The sequence below is a fragment of the Perognathus longimembris genome, chromosome 10 (assembly GCF_023159225.1).
Source record: "Perognathus longimembris pacificus isolate PPM17 chromosome 10, ASM2315922v1, whole genome shotgun sequence".
Taxonomy (NCBI): domain Eukaryota; kingdom Metazoa; phylum Chordata; class Mammalia; order Rodentia; family Heteromyidae; genus Perognathus; species Perognathus longimembris.
The window spans coordinates 155,576-169,119 of NC_063170.1; the positions used below are offsets into that span (position 1 = coordinate 155,576).

General features: G+C 45.8%; 1 protein-coding gene and 1 non-coding gene across 3 annotated transcripts in view; one reads left to right on the forward strand and one right to left on the reverse strand.

Moving 5' to 3' along the window:
* Positions 1-252: 252 nt before the first annotated feature.
* LOC125358054 (AFG3-like protein 1) overlaps positions 253-13,544 on the reverse strand; it is a 29,161-nt gene continuing 15,869 nt past the window's right edge. For both annotated transcript variants that reach the window (XM_048354892.1, XM_048354893.1), the window contains 9 exons: positions 11,105-11,242; positions 10,744-10,897; positions 8,268-8,375; positions 7,466-7,591; positions 4,481-4,591; positions 1,794-1,909; positions 1,282-1,482; positions 1,008-1,202; positions 253-838 (listed from right to left, as the gene is read on the reverse strand). In XM_048354892.1, coding sequence (XP_048210849.1) covers positions 620-838; positions 1,008-1,202; positions 1,282-1,482; positions 1,794-1,909; positions 4,481-4,591; positions 7,466-7,591; positions 8,268-8,375; positions 10,744-10,897; positions 11,105-11,242 — 1,368 coding nt within the window. In that variant the 3' untranslated portion in view covers positions 253-619. The remainder of the gene's footprint in view (positions 839-1,007; positions 1,203-1,281; positions 1,483-1,793; positions 1,910-4,480; positions 4,592-7,465; positions 7,592-8,267; positions 8,376-10,743; positions 10,898-11,104; positions 11,243-13,544) is intronic.
* Positions 9,913-10,019, forward strand: LOC125358926. The gene has a single exon (XR_007212445.1). It is a non-coding gene; the product is annotated as a U6 spliceosomal RNA (small nuclear RNA).

A 13,544-nucleotide genomic window follows, 5' to 3' on the forward strand; every position in this document is an offset into this window, starting at 1 on the left:
AGTGGTAGAGCACCAGCCTAACAAGAATGAAAACCTCAAGTTCAAACCCTAGTACTGCAAAAAATAGTAATAACAACAAAAAATCCTAGTCTACCTGTGACAACTAACAGTTTCCAGATTTTTTGCAACTTTATTATTACTATTTTCAATACTGAGGCTTGAACTCAGGGCTTTGTGCTCACACTTGGCTTTTTTGCTCATGGCTGGCACTCTACCACCACTTAAGCCAAACCTCCAGCTCAACTTTCTGCTAGTTAATTGAAGACAATCTCGTGGACTTTTCTGCCCCAGATGGATTCAAATCACGATCCTCGAGGTATCAGTCTCCTGAGAAGCTACAACTACAGGCATGAGCCACCAATGCCCAGCTCTTAATTCTTCACAAAACTTTGCAGGTATCTATGTTCAGCTTAGGCTCCTCCTTTCAGCAACTAACTTTAACAACAAACAGGGTCCAGGAACTCAGGATAGCCCTCTGGCCTACATGAAAACAGCTGCTGGCAGTTGTCACCTGCTTTATTTGTTGTCCAGTTATTCTAGCAGCTGAAGTGAAAGGCTTAAGGTACTAGAAGTCGCCTGAGCCCCAAGCCAGTGGCAAACTGAGGCTGCCTTACACAGGCTATACTGGGCTCTCCTGCAAGTGCTGCTCAGTACTACCCTCTTCTCGCTCCTGATTCCAGTCCTTCAGGCCTTCAGGAAGAGATGTGTCTTCCTCAAGACTCCCAGTGCCCTCCACAAACTCCTCATAAGTGGACTTCTCTGCAAAGGGCCGAGGGCCCAGTAACTCCACCATGTCGGCCTTCTCCAGAACTTCTTTCTCCAGGAGCCTCCTGCCCACCTGAAAAAAATGGCTACCGGTTAGACTACTATGAGGGGCCTGCTCGCAGTAAAGCCCAGCACAGAGCTGTGCTTTATGGCCCTGCCATAGGCCAGTCTCAAACCTCAGCAGGGCCACAAGGATAAGTACGGCCTGACCTATGACTTATCTCTCTGGCTGCACCACTTACCTTCTCCACTTGTTCCCGGCACCGGGTTAGCAGTTCCAGGGTCCGATCATAAGCAGAGCTGACAAGGTGCCGAACCTCCTCATCGATAAGCTGGGCAGTTGCCTCACTGTAAGGCTTCTCCACCAGAGCCTCACCTTGTCTGGGGAAATCAAAGGACACCTGGCCCAGCTTCTCACTCATTCCAAACTGCACAATCTGAAGTACATGAGAAGCCAAGGTGAGCCATAGAGGATATGACTGTCAGAGTCCATGCACCGGGACAACTGCACCTTACCTGAGCATAGGCACTTTGAGTGACCTTCCTCAAGTCATCCTGAGCCCCTGTGGTGATCCGTCCAAAGAAGAGCTGCTCAGCCACCCTACCCCCCAGCATCATGCACATGCGGTCCAAGAGCTGCTCCCTCGTGTAGAGGTACTGCTCCTGGGGAAGGTACTGGGCATAGCCAAGCCCCTTGCCCCTTGGGATGATGGACACCTGCAAGACATAAGCTGACATCATCATCAGCCTGTGTACCCAGACCTACGGTGCCCAGGCCCTGGCCACCCATGGAAGCTCTAGAAGAGCTGACTTCAAAGTCAGATCAAAAGCTTAGAAGTGAAGAAAGGCCCTGCCTGAAGCTAATACCCCTTGCTCTTAAAGGAATCTTTGACAAATTCCAGATCAACATATTTCTTAAAAAGTAAAGGACCATGCCCATAAATATACTGTGCCCATGTGGTATGACACCTGGACAAGCCTGGAAGTTGGCAAGGCCAATAGAGATACAATCAGTGTGCAATACTGACCTTCAGCAAGGGATCTGCATGCTCCAAGAACCAGCCCACCACTGCATGGCCAGCCTCATGGTAGGCCACAGTTGTCTTTTCACCTGGCTGTAGGACCTGGGTCTTCTTCTCAAGACCTATAAACCACATTTCCAGGATAGTAAGAGGTAGAGGAAGAGTGTCAAATGCTATCCCTTCACAGACTGACAGCTTGTATCTACTGTCACACTTAATTCCCAAGGCCCAGGATAGGGCCCATCACTTATGGTATATCAGAGGGAAGAAAGGCTTGAGACCCATCAACTCCATGATGATCTGTGTTCTACAGTGAAATCCATCTCCTAGCTCTAAAGGATTTCCCATTCATCCACTCTGCCCATGATCCACCACAGCTCTCACATAGCCTGCTTCAGAAGGACACTTTAAGCCAACGAAACATCTATGTAGTTTGTTTTTTCCCCCCCGGAGCTGAGGACTGAACTCGGGGCCTTGTGCTCACTAGGCAGGCGCTCTTCCGCTGAGCTAAATCCCCAGCCCCAGCATCTATGTGTAAGTTGTAGGAACCTATCACTTTCTGTGGCATAACAAATAACACTCAGCTGGGCACCCCTGGTGGCTCATGCCTGTAATCCTAGCTACTCAAGAGGACTGAAATCTGAGGATCAAGGTTTAAAGCCAGCTTGGGTAGTAAAGTCCATGAGACTCTTATCTCCAATTAAGCACCAGAAACCTGGAAATGGCACTGTGGCTCAAAGTGGTAGAGCATTAATCTTGAGCTGAAGAGTTCAGGGGCAGCACCCAGGCCCACAGTTCAAGCTCCAGTACCAACAAACAAGAAAGAATGAGCGAGAATGAGGGAGGGAGGGAGGGAGGGAGGGAGGGAGGGAGGGAGGGAGGGAGGGAGGGAGGGAGGCAATACCAAAACATGACCAAAGAGGAACAACTCCCAATGTCCTAACCACAAATTACAGATGGTATAGAACAAGAGCAAGCAGCATGTGCCGAAACTGTGTCAACCTCCCACTGAGTGGATATTCAGCTCAGTAGAGCCCCAGGCTGGCTCTCAAGAAGCTCTAGTGACTGTTGCTCTGGGCAACTGAGTTACCAATGCATCTATTTCCCCAGATGTTACACTTCAAAAAACGCAAAGACTAAGCTCAAGGATTACCTCTCATCTGCCTAAATTAGGAACTGAGGTAAGGCTGGATTATGACAGCGGTTGCCTACCACCAGCCTAAACTTCATCTCCGGTAATAGCAGCAGGAGAAGCTTAAACCATTCAATACAACATCTAATATTTCCTGATGTGGCAGGGGACCCTAACCCACCACTAACTACAGGTCCCTCCTATCTGGGCCAGCTGAGACTCTTATGGTGAGCTAAGCTAAAAGAGGCTGCTGACTAAAGATCAAGCAAGTTGGGCACTGGTAATGCATGCCTGTAATCCTAGCTACTTTGGAGGCTGAGATCTGAGGATTGTTGTTTGAAGCTAGCCAAGGCTGAAAACAGCTGTGGCTCAAGTGGTAGAGTACTAGTCTTGAGCAAAAATCCTCAGGGACAGTACCCAGGCCCCGATTTCAAGCCCCAGGACTGGCACAAAACAAAACAAAATGAACTATGAAACTTGTGGGCAGGGATGGGAAGGGAAAAGTGAAATAAGGGGTGACAATGTCCCAAAAGAATTGTACTCATTACCTGACTTATGAAATAACCCTTTTCGGGGCTGGGGATATGGCCTAGTGGCGAGAGTGCTTGCCTTGTATACATGAGGGCCTGGGTTCAATTCCCCAGCACCACATATACAGAAAATGGCCAGAAGTGGCGCTGTGGCTCAAGTGGCAGAGGGCTAGCCTTGAGCAAAAAGAAGCCAGGGAGAGTGCTCAGGCCCTGAGTCCAAGGCCCAGGACTGGTCCAAAAAAAATTTTTTTTAATTAATTAAATAAAATAAAAAGGAAATAACCCTTTTGTGCAATGCCCTAAATATATATACATTTGAAAGACTGAGACCGAGACTGAGAGGATCAAGGTTTGAAATAAGCCCCGTCAAAAAGTTAGTGAGATTCCATCTCAACAAAGTGAGTCAGGCATGGTGGCAGGCACCAATCATCCCAGTATGCAGGAGTTAGTAGGAAGGATTGTGGTACATGGCCAGCCCCCCGCCCCGGGGAAGGGGGGTGGCTTTATATGAAAACTGAATGCAAAATGAGCTAGAGGTGTGGCTCAAGTGAGAAAATGATTACCTAGTGAGCATAAGCTCAAACCCCAGTACCACCAAAACAAAAGAAAACTTCAATCATGTCCATTCTTTTAAGAGTTCTACCCTAAGAAAGCTCAGAATACGTAGGAGCTGTGAGATTGTTCCTGCACTCCCAGTCTTTTTCCAACAAATATCATCCACTCCAGTTCCCTTCCTTCCCTCCCTTCCTTTTGGGAGAATTTCTTTCTTTACACACCCAACCCTAACTCTCCTGTTTCCTAAGGCCCTTGAATGGCCTGCATGTAACTCTTAGAAAACAGCAAAAATTGTTGGGAGTGCCCTACTCCCAATTTTTTTTTTTTTTTTTTTTTTTTTTGCCAGTCCTGGGCATTGGACTCAGGGCCTGAGCACTGTCCCAAATTTTGGTCTAGAACACTGATCATGTTTCCATAGCTAAAGTGAGTCTGGGCCATCAGACATGCCTTTTCCTCTTCATGGGCTACAAGCTTACCTCCAATGACCCTTTCAATGGCTTGCTCAAAATGCTGCTCCTGGACAGAAGAGCTCAGGTGGCGGGCAGCAATCAGGGCTGCCTCATTGCACACATTAGAAATATCAGCACCTGACCCAGGAAAAGAGAAGCAGTCAAATTAGTACTCCTAAACAGTTCTCCCAGTTTGTGAAAGAGGAATCTCCAGCAGAATTTAATTTAAACTTCAGGAACTACCTCATTAGTCACCATTAGTTTTAGCCAAACTTTCTGGTTACACAACTTTACCGAGTAATAATTCACACAGCATTAAAGAATACTGATTTTTTCAAGAAATTTCAACTATTGCCAGAATCTAGCAAGAAAAGCCCTGAGTTTGAGACTAGCACAAAAACTAAAAAATAAAAGATGCTATGAACATGCATGCAGAAATATGAACATATGTTTTTATTTCTCTTGAAAGTACAGGGTGGTGCCGGGCACTGGTGGCTCACAGATCCTACTAGCTATTCAGGAGGCAGAATTCGGAGGGGATTGAGGTTTGGAGCCAGCCCAGGCAGGAAAGGCTATGAGACTCTTATCTCCCATTAGCCACAGAAACCTGGAAATGAAACTGTGGCTCAAAGTGGTAGAGTGCTAGCTTTGAGCAGAAAAGCTCAGGGACAGCTCCCAGGCTCTGAATTCAAGCCCCACAATCAACAAAGGAAAGGAAGGAGAGGAGAAAGGAGAGAAGGGAGGGGAGAAGAGGAGAGGGAAAAGGAGAGAGGAGAGGAGTGATTAAGTACAGGGTGGTATAGTAACCTTGTCTCATGGACTTTCCCTGCCTGGGCTGGCTTCCAACTACTATCTTCAGATCTGTTTCTTAAGTAGTTAGGATTACAGGAACAAGCATCAGTGCCCAGCAGATTCAGCTTTTTTTTTTTTTTTTGTCAGTCCTAGAGTCCCTGAGCTTTTTTGTGCTCAAGACTAGCCCTCTACCACTGAGTCACAGCTCTATTTCTTGCTCTTTTTGGTGCTTAATTGGAGATAAGAGTCTCACAGATTTTCCTGCTTGGGCTGACTTTGAACCGCAAGCCTCAGATCTCAGCCTCTTGAGTAGCTAGGATTACAGGTGTGAGTCACCAGCGCCTGGCCTTCTCTTTTTTTGGCCAGTCCTGGGGCTCGGACTCAGGGCCTGAGCACTGTCCCTGGCTTCTTTTTGCTCAAGGCTAGCACTCTGCCACTTGGGCCACAGCGCCACTTCTGGCCATTTTCTGTATATGTGGTGCTGGGGAATTGAACCCAGGGCTCATGTATATAAGGCAAGCACTCTTGCCACTAGGCTATATCCCCAGCCCCTGGCCTTCTCTTTTTCTTATGTTCAGCATTTCTTGCAAGGCAATTCTACTAGTAATAAATTCCCACAGTCTTTTAAAATTTTTAGTGTTTTAATTTTTTCTTTTTTGTCGGTTGTGGGGCTTGAACAAGGCCTGGGTGCTCTCTGAGCCTCTTTGTGCTCAAGGCTAGCATTCTACCACTTGAGCCACAGTATCACTTCTGGTTTTTGCACTCAAAAGTTGGAGATAAGAATCTCACAGGGACTTTTCTGCCTTGGCTAACTTTAAGCTGTGATCCTCAGATCTCTCTGCCTCCTGAGTAGCTAGGATTAGAGATGTGAGCCACTGGCAAGAGGCTTCCTTTTTTTATTTTTTCAATGTTAGAGCGCAGGACCTCATGCCAAGCACTCTACCACCAAGCCCTATTTAAGACCTCTCCTTCAGTTTTGTTTAAAATTCTAATTAGCATAAATTGATTGTACAAAGGGTTTGTACATACATGCACACAATGAACTTTAATCAAATTTTCCCCATCTACATTATTCTTCTTGGATATGTGCATTACTGGGTTTTGAACTCAGGGCCTCATGCTTGCTAAACAGGTACTCTACCCTGCGCCATACCTCAGCCCCGTTTTTTGCCAGTTTATTTTTGAGTTAAGATCTCATTTCAAGCCAAGTGCATGCCTGGTCTGCATTATGCCTATATTAGGCATCCCATCATTGCTGGGGAGATTTTCTGCCATGGCCGGACTGAATCTGCAAATCCTCCTAATAGCTCTACTGAGACTGGGCTAGTTTCTTAAACTTGCATGTAAACAGACTCCTAAACTCTGCAAGGAGAGAGAACATAGGACAGGAAGAACATTTTGAACAGGAGACTGAGATTCTTCACATGCTAGCATAACCTAACCCTAACCCTCACTCACCACTATGCCACAAACAAAGGTATATATGCCTGTGTGATCACAACCAGCCCAGGGCTGGGCAGGAAACTGCAGGGAGTCAGTACAATAAGGCTGCATAGCAAAATGACCCAAAAGTAGCAGAAGCAGTTCATTATGGGTCAGGGTTCCTATGAACAGTAACTAGGCACCAGTAACTTATGAAGGGCTGTTCAGGAGGGATAAGTAGACCAGGAAGTCACTTGAAAAGGTCCCGCCTGCTCAGGGGGTTCAGACCACTCTGGTAAGCAAATAAACATGCTAGGCATTGGAGAGTGGGCTCTCAGTAGAAAAAGAAAAAAGCGAAAGAACTGCTCAAGCCCTGATCACAGATGATTTCAACTTATCCATTCCTCAGATGTCATTTTGGTCTCTGCAGTAAAGACTAAGTCTGAACAGAATTAAAACAGAAAATCAAATGGGTACAAATAGACTTTAGGGATCAGAGGTATGGCTCAAGTAGTAGAATGCCAGCTGAGCAAGTGCAAGACCATGAGATCAAACTCCAGTACCAATAAGAGACAGAGAGAGAGAGAGAGACAGAGGAAACAACAACAACAACAACAACAACAAAACAGACTTTAGGCTAAGGTCTCTGAGGCCTCTGAAACATCTCAGGAAGCTCAAAGTTCTACACAGTAGGTAGGCATTTACCAGGAACAAATGGGTAGGCACAGCAATCTCATACCAATTACAGACAGCTGAGTATCTTCAGCTCCTGTTAGGGTAAGGAGCATAGCAACTTACCAGTGAAGCCTGGAGTAAGAGCTGCCAGCTTCCTCGCTAGGACATCCTTACTGAGGGTCTCATCCAGCTTGAGTGGACGTAGGTGGACCTTGAAGATGGAGGACCTACCTTTGATGTCAGGGGGACCTAATAAAGAAAAGGTGACACACAAGATCTGTGCTCTCTAGGCCTTTGAAATAGGGTGTAATCCTCCTTCCCCACCACTTCAGAAAACTACAAGGATAGCAAGCAGAGATCCCTGGTATCACTACCTCACCATTACATGACCAGAGTCAGGGCTCAATGGCAACCCAACCCAAGTGCACATGAGCTGGGTTCTACAGCATACTGAAACACTTCCTAATGACTTAACCAATATTAAGTCCACTCTTAGGGCCATGAGAACCAAGAGCAAGCAAAACAGCACTGCTCTGAACAGCACGGGTTGGTCACACAGGAACAAGTTGTTCTGATAGGAAAATATCAGGGAAAGATGGCTGACTACCTAGGAGAAGAAGGAACAAATTCTGGTCTCCTAAACCATCAAGTGTCTGTAATACTGTGTGAAAATAAAACTCGAAGGAAACAAATCTGCTTCTTCATACCCACAGGTATGCACTGCAGCAACATTGTGACAGGACTCAAGTGTAGAGCCCAGTAGCAACATGGATAGTTTGGGCATCTCCATTATTTTCACAATGTTGTATTCATTACTTCAGAAGTCCATCAAAATCTCCCAGAAACACATAGCCAATGTTCTTTCCAAACTTTTAATCCCAGAGATTGGGGCCCGAACATGAGTATCTAAGCAAAATGCACTCACCAATGTATATCTGGCGATCAAACCGGCCAGGCCGTGTCAAAGCTGGGTCAAGAATGTCAGGGCGGTTGGTGCCAGCCAGCACCACCACATTGGTGGCAGAATTAAACCCTGAAAATAAAACAAAGCAGCTAAACCAGAAGAAAGACCAGGCAGGTACCAATATCTCCCTACACATGCCAGGGCAGGGCATGGACCAGTTCTGCCTCCCTTATGCTGACCTTACTTCAAAGATCATGAAGCAGGCATGAAACTCTGCCCAGATACTCTGACCCAGGAAGGTTCAGCCAAAAGAGACCTGATCTTTGGCTCACAGCTCTCACTTTTCCCTTCTGCTTCAACAGAAGATCACCTTCTGATGCGGAACTTCACAGCCTGGGACCAGGGTAACAGATGATTCCCAGGACACAGCCTTCATCCTGATACAAAAATGTTGCCTGCTAGCCTTACACTACATGGGACTTCTTCTGCTCCTGCAGTATTCAATGGTTCCAATCAACCAAGGTCTTGTGAGCCTGAAGGATCCAGGGAAAACAGCCAGATGGGATAGGCAAGGAACTATGCAGAAAACAGGGACACTCATCTACTGGAAAGGCACAAAGACAGTGGCTAGGTGCTCTCATCCTTTTTCTCACCACTGTTTACTCTCCAGAAGAGAACTCAGTAATAACTTCATTATGTTTATTGTAGGGTACTAAAGACACAGAGGAGTCAGAAAATGACTTAAACAGGTACAGAAGTGTCTCTGACAACAGATTCAAGATGTCCCCAGAAAGGCCCACTTCTGAGGATGACTTGAACAGGTATGAAAGTATCTCTGACAGTAGTTCTGAGATGTCCCCAGAAGGCCCACTTCTGAGGATGACTTGAGCAGGCACAGAAGTATCTATTACAGCAGGTCCAAGCTCAGAAAACCTACTTCTGAGTGACTGCTCTTACCTGACATTTGGGGAGCTGTAATCCACTTTGCCCACAGTGACTCCCTCTAAACAAACTGCCTGTGCAAATAACATAGCTCATGCAGAACATCTGCCTTTCTTTCTCATGGGACTCTGGAATACGATCTGCACCAAACATAGGGTGCATTCAATGATCAGCTCCCAGTGAAAACACAGGGAAAATGGGTTTGTCATGGTCCTTCTGATCACTACTACCCTAACATATACTGTCACAGCTCATAACTGGGAATGGATAATTTTGAAAGCTATACCAGGTCTCAAGTGTCCCCTTTGGCTAGTTTTACTGCATGTTCTTTCACCATGGTGGACCACAACTAAGTACAACTGCAAGCTAATCCTATAACTTCTCACAAAATTAAAACCTGGGAAAGTATAAGGGCTATCAGTACAACCCTGAAACCAGAGAGATAATAAAATCTGCCAAAGGATCAGTGGTAGCTTTTCCAAATTCAAAAACTAGTATAGGGGCTGGGACCTGTGACTTAGGGATAAGAATGCTTGTCTAGCATGAATGAAGCTGTGGGTTTGATTTCTCAGCACACATAGACAGAAAAAGCCAGAAGTGGCGCTGTGGCTTAAGTGCTAAAGTGCTAGCCTTCAGTAAAAGGAAACCAGGGACAGTGCTCAAGCCCTGATTTCAAGCCCCAGGACTGGCAAAAAACAAAAAACAAAAACAAAATCCTAGTATAGTGCTCACTTTGACAGCACATATACTAAAGTTGAAACAATAGAGAGAAGATTAGCATGGCCCCTACACAATGATGACATGCAAATTCCTGAAGTGTTCCATAGTTTTTTGGTTTAGCCCCTGCTGTCACTGTATTTAATTTTGGTACCCTGGGTATTGTATATACGTTTACCTGAATTAGGGAAGGGTAACATCAAAATGGTGTGACAAAGGATAAAGGGTGAACCAATGCAACAGTGATATTTACAAGACAATATGCTGGAAACTAACTACAACTGGGGATGGGGGGGGACTGGGAAGGAGGGAAGGTGGGAGAAAAATGAGGGAGGAGGTAACAAGTTTGACAAGAAATGTACTCATTACCTTATGTATGTAACTGTAACCCTCCTGTACATCACCTTGACAATAAATTTTTTTTTTAAAACCCTAGTACAAACACCTAGACACATCCTATGAAGGCACACTGTCTAGAATTACTCAGAGGTAGCAGGACAAAGACTATGCTCCTTAAGGAGCAAAACTGTTCACTCCATCCTCTGTGCACCACTGACCTATCCTCCCTCCTCAAGGCAAGGATGTTCTCATTCCAGGTAACTTCCTGCTAGAAGGCAGGTGAATGCACCTGTCTCACCTGCTGTTTCATAATTACAGATTGAACACTGTCCATGTTTGCCTAAGAGCAGCCTTCCTTAAGAAAGGAACAACTGGGAATCTTGCTGGAAGAAACAAAAGCTAGTGGGGAATCACATGACTTTGTACCAAGGCAATCCTTGTGAAGCTAAACACCTATGGACAGGACCAGCAGCAAAGAGCTACTGCAGTGTCCACTTACCATCCATCTCCACAAGCATCTGGTTCAGTGTGTTCTCCTGTTCACTCTGGCCTCCCAGCTGCCCTCGGCCTCGCTTCCTTCCAATAGCATCTATCTCATCAATGAATAAGATGCAAGGTGCATTTTTTCGAGCCATTGCAAACATGTTACGAACCTGGAAGAGGAATCCACAAAGTCTATTTTGTAACTTACATGCTAATCAACAGTCAGCAGTAACAATTTGCCCTCCCTTTGGTAAAGTAGCAACTCTCAGATGGAGGACTTATCAGGATCCCACACAAAAGCTATAACTACACAAGCTGACCGGTCCTAGTCAAGAAGTGTGCTGGCACATTTTATGGCTAGCCAGCCATCCACCTACCCTTGCTGGCCCAACTCCAACGAACATTTCCAGGAACTCTGACCCATTCACAGTGATGAAGGGCACATTGGCTTCTCCTGCAGTTGCTTTCGCAAGAAGAGTTTTGCCAGTACCAGGTGGACCAGTAAGCATGGCTCCCTGCAACAGAAAAAGCACACTTGACACTTAAAGTGGACATAAGGCACATGGAAGATAAGTCTTGGTTTCCACTTAGCTATGACTAGAAATGTTCGCTTCCACAGGTGACTTCTAGGATAAACTAATACAAATCCCATTAAAGCTCAGCATTGGTAACTCACCCCTGTAATTAAAGCTACTCAGGAGGCTGTGATATGAGGGTCACGTTTCAAAGAAAGCTAAGACAGGCAAGTCCATGAGAATCTCCAATTAACCAGCAAAAAGTCAGATGTGCAAATGTGGCTCAAGTGGTAGGATGCTAGCAAAAAAGCTCAGAGACAGTGCAAAGGACAGACAGTGTGCAGGTCCTGAATTCAAGTCACAGGACTGGCACATACACACGGAAAACTTATCAGTCTTATAATGTGGAACTTCTTTTTGCACCAGTCCTGGGGCTTGGATTCAGGGTCTGAGCACTGTCCCTGAGCTTCTTTTTTTGCTCAAGGCTAGCAATCTACCACTTGAGCCATAACAACACTTCTGGCTTTTTCTGTGTATGTGGTAGTGAGTAATCAAATTGCACCTAGGGTTTCATGCATGCTAGGCAAGCACTCTACTACTAAGCTACATACTTAGCCAACCTAGGAACTTTTCCCCCCAAGTCTTGGAGGCTATGATGCAGCCCAGAACACACTAGACAGGCTGACAGAGCCTCCCTCATAGGGGAGCCAAATTGGCTAAGGGAGGGAAACTAATACTTGAAGGTGAGACTCCTTTCTTGGTACCAGACTGTTCTTTCCACTTTCTTTACAGAAAACAGCCTTTATCATCCAAAGTAAATTACTATCTGACACTGTGAAAATAGTGAGAAACATCCTACCATCTGTCTGTCAACAGGTGTGCAGAACTGGGTTGCTCCTGGCAAAGCTCCACTATAGGGAAAATGGCAATAGTTATGTACATGTCACACATCCACAGGCTTTCTGGCCTTAATACTCACCAAACTAAAATATGACATATTCAGCTCTCTGGGAGATAACCCTCAGGCTCATAGTAGTTACCGTCTTTTTGCTGTTCAGAAAATACTGTCTGGTGAGATGAATGCCAGTGGCTCACATCTGTAATCCTAGCTACTCAGAAGCCTGAGACCTGAGGATTTAGCCTAGGCAGGAAAGTCTGTGAGACTCTTATCTCTAATTCACCACTAAGAAACCAGAAGCAGCACTGTGGCTCAAAGTGGTAGAGTACTAGCTTTGACCAAAAAAGCTCAGGGACACTGCCCAGGCCCTGAGCTCAAGCCCCACAATTGACAAACAAAGAAAAACTGTCCAGTAAGTATATGTCTGACTTGCAGAGAGGAGAGAGGAGCACAAAACTACTGCAGTGGTTTCGGTTTTGTCTAAGTACCATCTCAATTAGCAACTATTAGTACTGCCTACAGTCCAGAGATGACTTGAAGTGTCTATGACTTTGAATGGTCTGCATTTTTTTTTTTTTTTTTGGCCAGTCGTGGGGCTTGAACTCTGGGCCTGGGCACTATCCCTGAGCTATTTAGCTCAAGGCTAGCACACTACCATTTGAGCCACAACATCACTTCCTGTCTTCTGGTGGTTAATTGGAGATATGAGTCTCATGGACTTTCCTGCCCTAGCTGGCTTTGAACTGGGATCCTCAGATCTCAGCCCTTTGTTTTTGTTTTTTTTTTTTTTTTGGCCAGTCCTGGGCCTTGGACTCAGGGCCTGAGCACTGTCCCTGGCTTCTTCCCGCTCAAGGCTAGCACTCTGCCACTTGAGCCACAGCGCCGCTTCTGGCCGTTTTCTGTATATGTGGTGCTGGGGAATCGAACCTAGGGCCTCGTGTATCCGAGGCAGGCACTCTTGCCACTAGGCTATATCCCCAGCCCCAGATCTCAGCCCTTTGAGTAGCGAGGATTACAGGCATGAGCCACTGGCACCTGATTGCAAATCTTTATAGGGAAAGAACCCAGAGGCTTCAGTCAGACTTGCAAAAAAGCAATCTGGTCCTCTGTACACTCAGCATCTAGTCTCAACCATAACTACATTTTACATCCACACCACCCCATAATGCATTATCTGGCTGGCTGGACATTCCTATTCAGTTAGATTTGATCCCACGTCTGTTTGTGTGAGTTCTTATTTTAATTGTGTAATTTGGCACAATATAAACTAGTAAACAATTAAAAACAGTTGAGCCAGGTGCTGGTGGCCCCTAACTGTAATGCCAACAACTCAGAATGAGATTTGAAGGAGTACAGTTTGAAGCTGGCCCAGACAGAAGTGAGTGGGACTTTGGCTCCAAAACA